At 41.5% G+C, this 17,188-nt stretch overlaps 1 protein-coding gene across 1 annotated transcript in view; it reads right to left on the reverse strand.

Annotated features, from left to right (window-relative positions):
• Window positions 1-14,872, reverse strand: part of PIAS1 (protein inhibitor of activated STAT 1) — a 74,497-nt gene extending 59,625 nt beyond the window's left edge. The window contains exon 1 of the mRNA XM_070953946.1: window positions 14,744-14,872. Coding sequence (XP_070810047.1) covers window positions 14,744-14,872 — 129 coding nt within the window. The remainder of the gene's footprint in view (window positions 1-14,743) is intronic.
• Between the last annotated feature and the right edge of the window lie 2,316 nt (window positions 14,873-17,188).

Raw genomic sequence — 17,188 nt, forward strand, 5'->3', positions numbered from 1 at the left:
GGCACCTCCAATACTGGGTTTCTTGGTTCCTATCAGATCTACAAACACTACCTCTAATGGCTTTTTGGTTTTAAAACTATCAAAACGATTTGCTGGTGTTACCCTACTTTTTTGCTGATTACAGGCATTACAATTCAAATACTTACTGCATGATTGTAGTTTTATCCCTTCAGATAGCTGAACTGTTTTCTTTAACGTCCTGAAATTTATATGCCCTAGTCTCCGATGTAACAGATGAATACATTCATCATGTGGTTTATCATTCCTGTACACTGACTTAGAATTTGCTACTAATGCTGGGTTCTCTCTTAAAATGAATAAATCATTTTCTAATATTGCAGTAACAACCTTTCCATCTTTTTCGATTATACATTTATAATTTTTAAACATTACTGTAAACCCAACTTGCAATAATGATTTAACAGATAGCAAATTAAATTTTAACCCAGGAATATATAACATAGGCAATGGTTCATTACTAAATGACCAACGTGCAACACCCTCTCCAGCTACCTTAACCTTCCAACCATTTGCTAATCTAACATGTTGGTTACTCTTATTCGTTTTCACAAAGTTGTTTCTATTCTTAGTAATAGATTGAGAAGCACCATTATCAACAACCCACCAATCCTGGTTAACATTAGTTGTTGAACTGGATATAGCTAAATTACAACCCTTCTTGGGTCTATTATTATCTCTAACAGACATTTTCGTATTCTTACAATACTTAGCTATATGCCCTTTAGCCCCACAAGCAAAACATCGTTTTACAACATAGGCAATTGTATACATTTTTTCTTCTTTTGGTTGGTTTATTCTCAACTGATCCCTTTCTTGTCTTCTTCTGGATTCTTCCAATAACCTACCGGTTACGCCAGCCAATGTGAGGTCATCTCTCGTCAAAACCTCCAGTGAAGAAACATAGTCATCATAACTATCGTCCAAAGAAGAAAGAATTATATAAACTTGCTGTAGTTCCGAGAAAACAAGTTCCTTTTCATGCAGCTCCTGGAAAATTCTGGTCATGGATTCCAAATGAGCCATCATATCTCCTCCTTTAAGAAGATGTTGTTTAAACAATTTCCGTGTGAGATTTATATGAGCACCCACAGTGTCACGAACATATAGTCTCTTCAACTTGGTCCAACACCTAGCAGCAGACTCTTCGCCACGAATATGGACAAGCTGCTGGTCACTCAGTGTCAGTCCAATTATGCAAAAAGTTCGTTCATTGTCTCTGGTAAACTTGGCTAATTTCTTCGCATCTTCATCGTTATCAGGATTCCATGCTGTTGCATCCGGTGGATTAATTACTATGTCCCACAGTCCTTCTCTACGCAGAAGAAGATTACATTTTGTACACCAAGATACATAGTTTGTTCCATCCAGCTGGGTTATCATGGAAATATTCGATAACTGTTCTTGTGCCATCTTCACTTGGATTATATATCACAAACACAGTTTTCTGTATTATTCACATTCACTCTCAGTTTAGCTCTGAACAATCCTAGTTAGTTCTGGTTGGCTCTGGGCCCATAACCAATGTTAAGGATATTGTTGTGTTAACCAACCAGCACAGCAAGTGCACAGAGAAACAGTACTGAGAGCAATGAATACAATACATACAAACTGGTTTAACAAATGGGCTTTCTGATGAAAGGCTGCATTTGGGTTTTGCCTGCGATGACTTTTGGTGCTAGGACAAAATAACTTCTGTCCAGAGCACATTGTTCCAAACATCCTGATCCTTGTGTAGGTGTTTATCAGCAAACTTTATTCTTGGCCTTATGTTCTTTCTGGACAGCAAAGGTTTCCTCCTGGCACATCTCCCATGTAGTTCTCATTTGTGCAGCTTCCTTCCAATGGTAGTTTGATGGACATTAATGGTGGTGAGCGCTATCTGTAAGTCATGTGATAAAATTCTGGGATTCTTGGAGAATTCTTTCACCATCTTGCATTCTGTTCTCAGGATGAACTTACTCAGATGGCCTGGCTGGGCAAGTTGGCAGTTGTTTGAAATCTTCTTCACTTGTAGTAGATCTTCAGAACAGTAGAATGACTGATGGGCAATGATTTGGCAATCTTTTAAAATCCCTAACCTTTCCCAGATTCAAAGACTTCTATAATGTTCTTTCTGAAGATCTCAGATAACTCTTTTCAGCTAAGGCATGATGAGATCATGCACTTCAACAAGAAAAAGCAAATCAAACGAAATGTTCAAGTTTTCTACATGAAAAATTGGTATTTGTTTAATTATGCAATGGACTGAAAAAAAGAAATGATACATGGTATTCATTATATCTATCAGTGCTGTTGAAATAGCAAGAGCGCTTAGACTTATATATATATATATACTGCTTTACAGCCCTCTCTAAGTGGTTTACAGAGTCAGCATATTGCCCCCAACCAAATGGGTCCTCATTTTACCCACCTCAGAAGGATGGAAGGCTGAGTCAACCTGGAGCCTGGTGAGAATCAAACTGCCAAATTGCATGCAGCCGGCAGTCAGCAGAAGTAGCCTGCAGTACTACACTCTAACCATTGCACCACCATGGCTCATTTGAAATGAAGATCAAATACCTATCCTGTATGTTGAAATAGATTGAAGAGACAAAAATTTTAGTGGGGTGTACTTTTTCATGATTGTCATTTTTATTTATTTTTTGCAATCCTATCCATTTTTTAGTATAAAGGTATGCCCATTTCCTTGATCTTTTTACCCTGAATTTTAAAATGTTGCACAATTTTCCATATTTTTGACATTTTCAAGCTTTAGATTTTCTTGACAGTTCTTGACAATTTGTGAAATGTTCTTTTCTTTCAGTTCTTTTAAATACACTGGTTATAGAAAGTCTACACACCCGTTAAATGCTCAGAAGGTTTTTGAGATGTAAAAAAGTCAAGATAATCACTTCAGAATTCTTTCCACCTTTATTATATCAGCTGCTGTACAATTCAATTGAAAAACAAACTGAAATCTTGGGGGGGCGGGTATAATAATAAAAAACTTATAATAATATGATAGCATAAGTGTTCACAGCTTGGTGTGGCTGTGTCCAAAATTAACCACTCACATTCAAAATGATGGAAACAGTAGTCAGGACACATCTGTCATCAATTAAAATAACACTGTTCAAGTCCATATAAAGTTCAGCTGTTCTAGGATTCTTGACTTTCACTCAGTTGCCTCTTACAACAAAAACCGTAGTCTGCAAAGAGCTTACAAAGCATCAAAGGGATCTCATTGCTGAAAGGCATCAGTCAGGAGAAAGGTACAAAAAAAATTCTAAGGCACTGGAGATACTATGGAACATAGTGAAGGCAATCATCAACAAATGGAGAAAATATGGCACAATGACATTACCAAGAACTAGATGTTCCTAGATCTTCCTCCAAAATTGATAAAAATGCAAGAAGAAAACTGATCTAAGAGGCTGCCAAGCAACATGAAAAAATTTCTGGCAAGTACTGGTTGTGTGCTATATGTAACAACTATCTCCCGTATTCTTCATCTGTCTGGGCTATGGGATAGGATGGCAAGATGGAAGCCCTTTCTTACAAAGAAAAAATATCCAAGCCTGGCTACATTTTGCAAAAACCTACATCAAGTCTGACAAAATTGTGTGGAAAAATGTGTTATGGTCTGATGAGGCCAAGGTTGAACTTGTGGGCTATACTTCCAAAAAGTATGTTTGGCACAAAAAAACTGCACATCACAAAAGTACACCATACCCAACGTGAAGCATGGTGATGACTGCTTTTCTTCAGCTGGGCTGAAGTCAAGATGGAAGGCAATAGGAACAGTTCCAGATATCGGTCAATTTTGGCACAAAACCTTCAGGCCTCTGCTAAAATGCTGAAGATGAAGCTCACCTTTCAACATGACAACGATCCAAGGTATGCCTCCAAATCCACAAAAGAATGGCTTCATCGGAAGATGCTCGAAGTTTTGGAATGGCCCAGCCAGTGTCTGAACCTGAATCCGGTTGAAAATCTGTGGGGTGACCTGAAGAGGGCTGTGAACAGGAGAGGCAATCTGACATTTGCAAGGAAGAGTGGGCAAAGGCTCCCAAGGCAAGGTGTGCCATGCTGACAGGCTCCTACTCCAAGACTGAATGATGTCATAAAATTAAAAGGTCCTTAGTTTATTAGTTTAAGAGCGTGCATCTTTATGCAACCATGTTATTGTAAGTTTTTTAATGTTATTTTCCTCCTAAAAAATTTCAGTTTATTTTTCAATTGTATTGTATAGCTTATATGTCATATTAAAAGCAGAAAGAATTCTGAAGTGATTTATCTTGGTCTGGTTTTATTTTATATCTCAAAAACTTTTACCAAGTGTGTGCAACTTTCTATATCCACTGTAGGTATAAATGTTATTTTTTTTACTATTTACCCCATTTCATTAAAATGGTATAAGGGAACAAAAGAAAACAAGAACCTGAAGGGATACATTATAAAGAAAAGTTTGTTAAATATATGGAATTTTTATTTATATCTCATCTTTATTATTTTTACAAATAACTCGAGACAACAAACATATCCAAAACACCTTCCTTCTATCCGTTTCCCCGAAAATAAGACCCAACTGGAAAATAAGCCCTAGCATGATTTTTCAGGATGCTTGTAATATAAGCCCTCCCCCAAAATTAAGTCCGTTAAGATTGTCAGCCAGACCGACGCATTTAGTACTGCATTTCCCCAGAAATAAGACCTAACTGGAAAATAAGCCCTAATGAGTCTTTTGGAAGCAAAAATTAATATAAGACTAGGTCTTATTTTCCGGGAAACACAGGTACTTTCTTGAAAACCACAACCCTGTGAGGGAATTGGACTGAGAGAGTGATTGGCCCAAGGTCACCCAACTGGCTTTCATGGCTAAGGCAGGACTTGAAGTTGCAGTCTCTTGCTTTCTAGCCTGGTGCCTTCACCACTTAACCAACTGGCTCTCTTAAGTCCCTTAAAAGCAACTCCCACATTTCACCACTAGCTTCACTGCCAGATTCTTTTTATTCAAAGACAATTATAGTATGAAAGGCCTGATTCTTCTTCTTCCTAGCAAAACAGCAGGATCCCCTTGAGAAAGGTCTGCTTATATATGCCATTAATATGGCACATCTGTATTAAAGAAACAGACAAAAAACAAAACAAGAATTGCTTAATTTATTGCTTAATCTACCATGACTACAGGTAGTCTTCAACCATTTGTTTAATGACCATTACAAAGACACTTTAAAAAGTGCCATTAACTGCCTTGCTTAGTAACATAAATTTTAGCAACATAAATTTTGGGCTCAATTATGGTCTTAAATCGAGGACAACCTGTAATTGTAAATTGTAAAAATAAAAAGCAATTTTAAAATAGGAACCTTAGAAAGATGGCAGAATTCCAAAACATTCAGAAAATTGTGGGAATAAAACTGGAATCAAAACCGTAAATACTTTGCTAGATATGATCCCAGAAGATATAAATGAAAGGCACCATAATTTATCAGGATATATGCTCTCAACAACAAGAATCAATGTGGTCTGTATATGTTGGGGCAATGATAGGTTTTTTGGCATTTGGCCTCTGTGCACTGCCACTGACCTTGAAATGGAACGCCCAAGATATGAACAAAGTGAAGTCTTTCATCTTTAATTCAGGGTGGTTTGACATTAACCATTGAAGCACTAACCATTGAGGCATTACAACCATTTTAAGGCATCCAACCCTCATTTTGCTGCCAAACTTCTACCTCTATTTAATTTTGTAGGGTACCTAATCCTTCCAGCCTTGCAGCCGTATACAATATTCATTTCAAGACACAAAAGATATTTCAGGACAAAGGGCCTCATCAAGATTTCTTTCCAGCCTCACTAAACAGCATATCCTCCTTCAATTTTATTTTAGGATTTTTAAGTACTGTATCAATAATTGAGACCAGCTCTGGGGCTGAGCAATGCAGCTACAAATGTACAATGTTATGTGGCCATGCTGACTTACAAGAGCAGTTGTGGCAGTCCCAGTGACCATTGATAGGACTCTCCCACAGGGCTTTTAGTCCCTGGTCATCCTCACTGCTCTTCTCTAAACAACCAGGAGAGATCTGACCAACGGTAAGAGTGTAGCAACTGCCTCTCTTGGCTTGAAAATTACACTTCTGCTGATAGCAATAGCACTTAGACTTATATACCACTTCACAGTGCTTCACAGCCCTCTCTAAGCGGTTTACTGAGTCAGCTTAATGCCCCAACAATCTGGGTCCTCATTTTACCGACCTCAGAAAGATGGAACCGGTGATCAGCAGAAGTAGCCTGCAGTACTGCCCTCTGATCACTGCGCCACCATCACCTAACACTGTGCTTTTGTAGCTACATTACATTGCTAACTCATGTTCTGTTTGAAATCTACTACACCCACTTTTGGTTAGTGACCAAATTCCATTCCAACGATCAGGTTGTTTAGGGTTATGGTTTTTCATTGCCATTGTAATTTTGAATGGTCACAAAACGAACCCTTGTAATTTGAAGACTACCTGTACAAAATAGTTGACAGTTAGAATCTTCAGAACCTTAAGATTCGATTCATTTAGTCCTTGAGATTTAAACTCATTCTTCCTTACTGTGTTTCTATCAATCTCAAATTTCAGTCCTGCTTCTCCATCTTGCTCCTCTAAGTTTCCTGACGGAACAAATTATTTTCTTTTTAAACTGAAAATCAGTATCTCTAGGGTAAAAACCAATTCCCATATCTCCATTTGCCACCAAGCTGTCTGTCTTATTTTGCATTCTAGCCATCTCTGTGTCACTTTGTTTAAATTTCCAGAATTAATGGCTTGAAATGGAAAATTTACATGCACCCCTATAACATTTCACAATAGTCTAATAACGTAAATTCCCTTCCTCACTGCATTGACAACTTTCATACAGCTTGTGATTTTCAGCTTCTTCTGACTTCCTGCCACCTTCTTCTAGAATAGCCTTTTTTCATGATTAAAACTCTAATGGTCTCAAACTTGACATATCAGGTTTGGATATTAAAAAGATACAGCCAAAGTTAATTTAGTGTGAATTTAAGATAATTAAATACTTTGTTTTTATATTTACTATTAATGTAAACATCCCTCAAATTAAATTCTCAGTTATCTGACATTCTTTCCACAGTGCTTTATCTCAAATTATGCTGTCTCAAATTGTTTTTTTATCAGCCTCTTTGCAGTTTCTCTTCTTCATACAATCAACTACTTGGTTTTGTTTTCCCTCTCTTGTCTGCCTGATTATAAATACTATCCTAAAAAGCTCAACTAACAAATTTTACACAAAAAAATTAAAATAACTTCATGCCTTCAAAAGCAACCATCGGTGACTCTTTATATGGAACATCTTTAACCTAACAAAAACATTCTGAAAAATATGCAACTTTTATTAAAGAATGGATTAATAAAAAATTCCACCAATAACCTTATAAATATCATTGAAAGGTACTTTTAATTAAGCATGAAATCCTTCAGACAGTATGTACACACTGTTTATATTTACATGTGCATAAAATCTGCATTCTAATTTTTATGGCCTATTACTGGCCTATTTTTCCCGTAGTAATGCAAAGCTGTTTATTTGACATTTGCACTGGTAGCATGGGAGAATAAAAACTTTTTAAATTACTGATAGTTGGCTAACTGCATCTAAACGCCACTGTTCACTTAAATTGATTTTATTGTGTAACACATTTCAGAATTTGAACCGTGAAACTGTACTATAAATTCTGGTAACTAAGTTTAAGGTAGAGTTCCCCAATGGAAAATGTTCAAGAATTTTTTTTTTAAATCAGGACCTTAAATTGAGGAGTGGAGAGTTGTTTCTTTAAAGAATAAACATCCTGATGCCCATTGCATGTTTGGAAACTGAGTTGCCATAACAGCTGACAAATGGATGGAATTTATTTGATTTCTGTGCCAAATCTTTATAAAGTTTTATTTTTGTTTCCCCAATATAGCAGCTCATCAGTTCAAAGTGCTACCATCTATTTATTTTCAAGTACTTTTATGCCTTTTCCATAAAAATGAATCTAAGTGACTTACTATAGCAATACACCAAAGACAACCATTCAAAAATACATATAAATATCTGCAATTAAAGATCATAAGAATCACCACCACACAACCGTCACTGATGCCAACTGATATCCATCCCAAATAGATTATAAGGTTTACACACCAATTAAAACTGATATTTTTCTTTTTCTCTATAAAAATCTTTATAAATCTGATATCACAAAACTTTGGATTTGTTTTCCAGCTATAAAATAATCATTAATGACAAAAACACAAAGTACCAGAGTTACTTACAGATACCATCTAATAACTGCTTTAATACTTTAGCAAAAAGAACTTTTAAAAAAGCATGCCAAAGAGTACAAAATTCCCATACTTCTCAAAAACACAACTGAGCAATTAAAGCAGTTTCCTCAGTTTATAAAAACAACAGAAGATACAATTAGGTCTTTTCTTTTCCATCTAAAACATAGTACCAAACTTTAAAAAATTTAAAAACAATCTGGAGACAGATTGAAAGCTGATGTTTACTAAAACATGAGCCGTAATGGCGCAGTGGTTAGAGTGCAGTATTGCAGGCTACTTCTGCTGATTGCCAGCTGTCAGCAGTTTGGCAGTTTAGCAGATCGAATCTCACTAGGCTCAAGGTTGACTCAGCCTTCCCTCCTTCCGAGGTGGGTAAAATGAGGACCCAGATTGTTGGGGGCAAGAGGCTGACTCTGTAAACCACTTAGAGAGGGCTGTAAAGCACTATGAAGCGGTATATAAGTCTAAGTGCTCTTGCTATTGCTATAGTAAAACAGAAATACTCCTATAGTGGTTTGAATCCAGATCACATTATTTGGAGAAATCCACAGAATCTAGCCATGACCCAAGTCTTGTTGATTTAAATGAGAATTCACTGCAACTTTGCCTGGACACATCCCAAAATAAATCTGATATCTGATATATGTACCAAATGGGGAAGCATGGAGAGTACTCTGAAAAAGTCAGTTATTTTATTTTAATGCTTGTATTGAACTTATGTGAAAAGGATAAAAAGTTGTCATTTATATTGCTTGCAAAGCCTAAAGTGGGATATTGTGTATCTTAAGGTAGCTGTTTCCATGGCTCATGGAAAGTCATAGGAGATGAAAAAATGTAGCTGTTCATTCCAACTTACTTCCTTTGGGAACTGCATGCAACTGAAATCACAGTAACATTATGGGGTCAGAATCGGACGGAGCCAGAGTCCAATTGCCTGCTTACTGCAGAAATACAAATTACAGCCTAACCAATGTGTACCCAAAATTTCCTAATGGTGAGAGCAATCAACCAGTGGAAGGGCTTGCCTTCAGAAGTTGTGGGTGCTCCATTACTGGAGGCTTTCAGAAAGAGACTGGACAGCCACTTGTCTGGAATGGTACAGGGTCTCCTGCTTGAGCCGGAGAGTTAAGACCATTTACATTTAATGATAAAAATTTTAAATTCTGTTCCATTTCTTTGTGGTTCTACTGCGTGATATTCTATTACTTCCTGTCCCTTCTCTTAGCTCTTGTTCTCACTCCTTCTTCCTCTTGAAGTTCCCTTTCTTCCTCTTTGTCTCCTTCCTCTAAAACCTTTTCCTGTTCTTCCTGTCTTTGGGCCCCTTTAGTCCTCCGTTCCGGCTCCTCCGTTACTATTTGCTCCTTCTATACCCATCACTTCGTCATGTATTCTGTAAATTAAAACTCTTATTATTATTTGAAAGTCATACATAATTAATTGGACAGACCTCCAAGGTCCCTTCCAATTCTGTTATTCTATGTTCTATCCAAGAAAGAGCAGCACTTTCCTCTCTCTCAATCTGCTCTTACAACAGGAAGTTTTTCTTACTCTCAGCTAAAATCTTCCTTCCGGTAATTAAAATATATTACATTATATCTTGTCCCAAATTACAGGGAACAGGCCTTTACTTTCTTTGTGTGACAACCCTTAAGATATTTGAAGAGGGTGATTATGATTGCATTATGACTTTTTGCCACAAAGTTAAACATACCCAATTTCCACAAGCTCTTCTTATTCTCTGAGCATCCACACTTAGGGCATATACTGTACCTTACGTGAGGTGGCATCTGACTGGTGCAGACTAGAACGGAATGCAGCTATTGTTTTATAAGGAAACTAATACCAATATTTGATGCAATCTAAATTTGCCCCTTGGAACATACAACTATTTGTAGGCCCTGCCATTCCTTAAGACAATGTTTGCCTTCCCCCTTCCAAAAAGGATTTCTCAGACCCCATCTGTAATTTTAGCATTCAAGAAGTGCTATCCATCTCTGAACTATAATATTAATTCAAACTATACACAATATGCAAAGACATACAGGAAGTTTTAAAAAACTTTCAACCATGCAACAGGTATTTTCCCTGCAGATTGGAAACAGGCTTGATTGTCCATTTAAAAACAACCCCAAATATAAACAAAAGTAGCTCATCTTGGATTTAAATTACCTTCCCAAATTAAAAAAGGGAAGGGAATTTTTTCCATCTGCTTATCCTGTTAAGCCTGACCAGTTTTATCCCTCCAGCAGAAAAGTCAAAACTGAAAACAGTGTGCAATTTCACAGGAAATTTACAGTAATTTAAGCACTCCTGGCTACCACCTTGTTCTTGGATGCTCCAACAACAAGCCTTGGAAGAGTTTCCTTTAAAAGCAGATATTTACTTAGAAAACTCTACATAACTTGGATCTAGAATATCTGAATAACCTTCCCACACAATTATCATCATTATTTTTATCCTACCTTTTTTAAATATATGTTTTGGTCATCTCAAGGCTGTGAGAATAGGTCTGCCTATTTTCCCCACAACAATCCTGTGAGGGGGGCTGAGCTGAGAAAGTAGTCAGGCCCAAAGTTACTCAGTCAGTTTTCATGCCTAAAGAAGACCCAAATCTCCCAGTCTTCTCGTTTCTAGACCAGTATTTTAAATACTACACCAAAGTGGCTCTTAATTTTTAAAAACATTTAATATCCTTTATTGTTTGTATAAATTTGCCTTCAGAAATCATGGACGCTCCATCACTGGAGATTTTTAAGAGGAGACTAGACAGTCACTTAGAAGAGGGGGTCAAATTATTCTCCAAAGCACCAGAGGGCAGGACAAGAAACAAAGGATGGAAACTAATCAAGGAGAGAAGCAACCTGGAATTAAGGAGAAACTTCCCAATAGTGAAGATAATTAACCAGTGAAACAGAAGTTGCCTCCAGAAATTGTGGGCGCTCCACCACTGGTGGTTTTTAAGAAGAGACTAAACAGCCACTTATCTGAAATAGTATAGGTTCTGCTGCTTGATCAGGGGGCAAGATTAGAAGACCTTCCAGCTTTATTCTATTCTAAATGTAAATGTGATATAAACATAAGCATGTGCATATAAACGATTTGTAGTAAAATATTTTACAATCTTAGTAAGATAACTAGTTTCTTTTCCTACCTCAAAACAGTCAAGTCTGATAGGAACAGAGGAGCAGGCTATTTGGAGCTATTTGACCACAAAAGAATCACCACCAGATCAGACTTTCTCCTTCATTTACATCGGCCAAATCCATTTAGAAAGTGAGAGGAAATTCCAAATTTACTTTCGCATCACTCACCACTTTCACAATATTGGATACAATTGCTTTACTTGGAGACAGCAAAAAGAGGGGAACTACAGGCAGTCCTTAACTTACAACCATTTGTTTAGTGACCAAAGTTACAACAGCACTGAAAAAAATGACGTAACTGTTTTTCACACTTACAACCATTGTAACATCCCCATGGTCATGTCATCAAAATTCAGACGCTTGGTACTGGCATGTATTATGACACTATGTATGATGGCATGTATTATGACCCACAGAATTGCCGAGAGTCTGATGCAATTGAATGGATAACATCTCATCATGACAGTTGCAGTGTTCCAGGGTCATGTGATCATCTTTTGAGACCTTCTGATGAGCAAAGTCAATTGGGAAGCCAGATTCACTTAACAACCATGTTATTAACTTAATAATTTCAGTAATTCACTTAATTATAGCAAGAAAAGTCATAAAATGAGGCAAAATTCACTTAGCAACTGTCTTCTTCACAATGGAAATTTTGGCCTCAATTGTTTTTTTAAGTCAAGCATTAAAAATATTTGTCTTCTGTTCTACCTCTGCTAGATATTTTTTTATTTCTATCCCTTTATTATTTTTACAAATAATTCAAGACAATGGACATATTCCCATACAAACAGGAGGCTATTTTCCCTACAACGTCCCTGTGAGGTGGATCAGATTCTAAGTTTTAGTCTTCTCAATTGATTTTGTTTGCTTGTATTCCTCATTTTAGTTTTAAATGTGTACAACGTTTTAGTATTTAATATTCTGTAAATTGCCTTGAGTTTGTGTTAAATGTTAAAAAACAATTGCATATTTTAAAATTTATGTTAACACCAAAGGAAGCAATAAAAATCAACGTCAGACATATGCTACAGAGAGAACAGAATACCTAATGTTGGCAAATGAGCAGGGGAAAAGAAAGATAGAGGGATGGCAGGGAAAATTTCATGTCTTAAAAAGTGCTTTTAACGTTGTTTTGAGTCATTTTCTCGTGCTTACTGAAGGAAAAAATGTATATCCCTGAGATATAAATTTGCTTTCTCCACAGGACCTTGAAGAGAGAGAAAAGGAGGAATGTTTTGCCATCTAAAACAGTCAGGTTTTAAAACTATTCCCTAATGAGCCCATCATCTCAGCCAATCAGAGCCAAGATTAACGAAGCCACTCAAAGAATGAATGAAAACAGATAAATGTTTTTATGCTTTACAACAGCTGGCTAAAAACTATGCTTGGGGATTTTTTTTAAAGACTCTTATTTCCAGACCAGCAAAATTCCACTTCTCTCTTCAAAGCACAAAGGCAAGGGGGAGGTGATAAACAGGATCCATTCAAAGAAAATAGCCACCACTTTGTATACAAACTCCTGAAAGATCAAAGCACAGTTGAAGAGTCCAAATGAAAAAAGATCTTTATAGATACCTAGAGGCCCTCTGGCACCAGTACATCAAAAATCTCAAAAAGTCTCAGCAAGCACAATAGGTTTTCAACACATTATAATTGTTAATTATTAGATACTTGTTATCACAACTATCCTGTCTTCCCTCCCAGCCTCATCCCTATTTAAACCTACACCAAGCATCTAATATAGTATGCTGCAGCTATTGCTCTTCAGAAAGCTTTTACATTACCTCTGACTGAATGCTGATGTACAAATTTGACTTACCTTGTGGCTTATAAAGACTGAAACTCTGTACAAGAAAAAAAAAAAGCCTTCCATCTGCACTAAAGACTTTTTAAATTAAGCATTCACTTTGCACTTCAGGCATTTGTTGTATTTCATGGAAACTAGCTAGCCTTGTAATAAATGAAAATATTAAGCGCTGTAACTGAATATATCCCCCCCAAAAATCCTTTTATCATCACCAAACGTATGAATAATTAAGTAAAGGAAATTAATATTACAAAACACTTCAGTGCAACCCCAACAGGAAATTGAAACGCTAAGAATCTTATAACTACATCAAACGTTCTTTTCACAAAAGGGATATTGCTTTAAAAAGAAAAACTTCTTGAGAGGCTGCTAAGCGCCCAGAGATATTTAAACTATTTTCTCTCACGGGGGTCCCCATCCCTCCTCCAGCTGTCATCCCTGGGGCCCTTCAGAAGCAGTCTCCGTAGGAAAAAAGGAGCCGGCGAGATGCCCCCCTTTTACTCTCTCTCCCCTCGAGTAGGAGGGAATCCGCTTTCCTTCCGCCCCTTCTCGCCTTCCAGAGAGCTCGGAAAAGCTTGAACTTTCGGGAGGGAGGGAGGGAGGGAGGGACGGAGAGAAAGGGGGGGAAGAGAGCCGGGAAATGCGCGCAAGCCGGGAGAGGGAGAAGCCGAGGAAGCCCCGCGTTCTCCCCGCTTCCTTCCTTGCAACTCCGGCCCCAACTCCCGCGAACTGACATCGCCGCCCGCCCGTTGGATGGCGCCCCTCGCCGAGCGCGCCGCGTCCACACGACCCCAATTGGCGTCCCGCGCACACGCATCTTCCGAGGAAGAAAACCTTCACCCTCCCTCCCTCCCTCCCTCCGGCCGGCCCCGTCTGGCCAAAAGGAAAGGGAAACCCCTGGACGACAAGGCGTCCTCTCCGCTTCTTCCCGTCCCGAGCCCGAGCCCGAGAGACTTTCCCAGCCTTTCCCGGGCAAAGCCGGCACGGGTCCCTGGGGCCGACGGGAGGGGGCGGCCGGCAGACAGGCAGGCAGGCTCGGGCGAGAGGGCTCCCCGCATCTGCGGCAGGACTTGGGCCCCGAGAGCCGGGGCAGAAAAGAAGTCCCGAGCTGGCTCCGCTCTCCGGCGGGGGACGGTCGCGGGGAGCCCCGTCCTGCCCGGAGGAGAGCAGCCCGGTCTTCCGCGGGGAAGGAAGCGGGAGCCCCGCAGCGGGACGAAGGCAGCCGGGGGCTCCGGGGGTCTTTTCTCCAGGCAGCCCGGGGGGAGGGCGCCCTCCTCAGTCCTCCCTGCCCCTCTCCCCTCCTCCGCGCTCCTGCCGACCCCGCCGCCTCAGAGGCGCCCCCGCCGCCGCCACCCCCGTGGGCCCCGCCGCCCCCCCGAAAGGGCCCGGGGCGGGGGCGGAGAGTGGCCGCGGAGGGAGGCGGGGGGGGCTCCCAACTGCGCCTTTACCTTTAGTTCCGCACTGTCCGCCATCTTGAATCGCGGGGCGCAAGCGCAGTGAACCCCGCCGGGAGACCGCCGCCCCCGCCCCCGCCCCGCGCCCGGCGTTTGAATCCGCGGCGCGCGCGCGGCAGCCATTTTGTCCGTCCCCTCAGGGCGGGACGCCACTGCCCGGGAGGGGGAGCTTCCTCCTCGGGGGCGAGGCGGGGCCAGGGGGGCTGCTTGGAGGTGACGGCCGGGCGGGACGAGGCGAAACTCACCATGGCTCACCTGCCCTTTTCTTTGGCTGACGCTCTTTCGCGTCCCGGTTCTTACCGCGGGGGCATTCGCTTGAGAGGATGGCAGGTTCCGTGACGTCACGGCACCCCAGCCAATGGCCGCAGAGGGATGCTGTGAGCAACCTGGAGACGCTGGGCAGCCTCTGATGGGTTAAGGGGCTCGTCTGAATGACCTCAACGACCCCCTTCCCCCAATTACGACAAGGCTGCGTCTGAATACAGCCTTCTTCTGCCAGGCTTCCCCTCCTAGATGGAGAAAGAGTCTGTCATAAATAAATGCCTTGCCTCTGACCCAGAGCTGAAAGCAGGGGGGCTGGACAAGCCAGCCCCCAAGGTCCACCCTAGCCCAATAACCCCTCCTTACCTTAGCCACGCCCCAGGGGTACTTAAGGGTCAGCCATGCGGTCCTGCAACACTTCCAGATCTGTACCTGCAAAGTTAAGATGTATGATCAATAAAAGATAATTGGTTCACTAAGAACTTGTCTATGGAGTTATTGGGCACGATCCTCGAACACATTTAACAATATGGTAGCAGAGGATGGTTTGATAGCCCAATCCTAATACTCCGCAGCATGCAAGGGACCACGACAGACAGGGTGAATACCAGGGCATTCACCAAGAAGATGGCAGAACGGCCTGCTCAACCCGAAACCTCAAAGGAGGAGATGCATCACCTGAAAGAAAAACTCCTCGAGCTGATAGATTCATCACAAAGTAACAACGACCTCATCGCGGAACTCCGAAGCCTGATCGAAGGCTGCGAAGCAGCGAGTGAGGAAGATGAGGACGAATCCGGTCACAGCGAAGGAGACCCGGTAAGGGAAAATTTCCCCCACCAAACACCTACCGCAAAGGCCGAAGGAGGCTTCGCGCCCTTTTCACGGCGGCCATCTTGGAAGGCGGCGTCATCAAAAATGGCCGACCATCCACCAATAGACTCCCGAGATTCAAATTCCGCGGCGGGAATCGGGGCCTACTCCAAAACTACCGACCAAAAATATCACAAAAAACAAAAAGACCCAAAACCCAAACCTACAAGCTCACCTACCGAGCCCGAGGTCAATAAGGCCATCGAACTAATCGCCGCGGCCCTAGGGGACAAGGTAAAAATACAAACCGCAGACCCCGGTGCCAGGCCGAAAAATAAAAGGGACCCCAGCGCGACGTGGGCCGGCGCCGATGCCCACCCCGGGAAGACGACCACCATCGCGTGGGACCAGGACCACCCAGAGCCCCTGAGGGACCCACACGCAAAAACGAGACACCAAGGGCGGTGGGATTACTCACCGGACCGACGACCGGGACCAGATCCGTGGACCGCGAGGCCATCCACAGGCAGAGGACGTCCATCGGCGGGCAGGGGGATCGGCCCGACACCCACAGGCGGCACCCGCGCGAGACCGGGCCGACCGGGACCATTCGCGGCCACAACGGGACTCCCAACGTCCATCGGCGATCCTCACCGCTCTCCGAGACTCCAGGCGGCGATCTACGACGATCCCGAGCAGGCAAGCCCAACCGGAGAGGAGCTGAAGGCCCATCCGGAAGATTGGGGCCTTCATCCGGGAGCAGCATGGACGAGCTCCTCACTCCACGACGACTGGGGAGAAATGAACTTCACGCATGCGCAGCGCGCCCCTGTAAGAGAAACGGAACAAGACATAGAGCTACACCGACGCAGGCACATAGAGACAAGTCAGTTCAGACTTGCCACAGTCGTTCCCCTGCCTTATTGCGAGTATCCTTATGTGAGGAACCATGGACAGCGACACAATGTAAGTAATTTAACTTACAATTCAGGGAATTTACCCAGTGATTTTCCAAAACTGAGGCTAGATGGGGAAAATTTCCTAGACTGGAATCAACAACTCCAGGGCACCCTACTTAAAGAAGACCTGCTATCCATGATTACTGACCCCCCAGAAAAACCCTGGACTTTTGAACTGGATTGCATCCACCACAAGGCTTATTGCATTGTCATAGCTAGCATTACCCCCAGTATTTACCCCAGCATTGGTCACCACCTAACTGCATTAGAGATAATACAAAGAATGCACAAACTGTTTTACTGCCAAAGTGTTGCCAGCACCACCAGGCTATCCAGGGAATTCTATGCCACAAAACTCAAGGCAGGGACACCCATGAGCGAGCATTTACTATCACTAAATAATACT

Source organism: Pituophis catenifer, unplaced genomic scaffold (genome assembly GCF_029215685.1).
Source record: "Pituophis catenifer annectens isolate HBS135680 unplaced genomic scaffold, rPitCat1.0.hap2 SCAF_14, whole genome shotgun sequence".
Taxonomy (NCBI): domain Eukaryota; kingdom Metazoa; phylum Chordata; class Lepidosauria; order Squamata; family Colubridae; genus Pituophis; species Pituophis catenifer.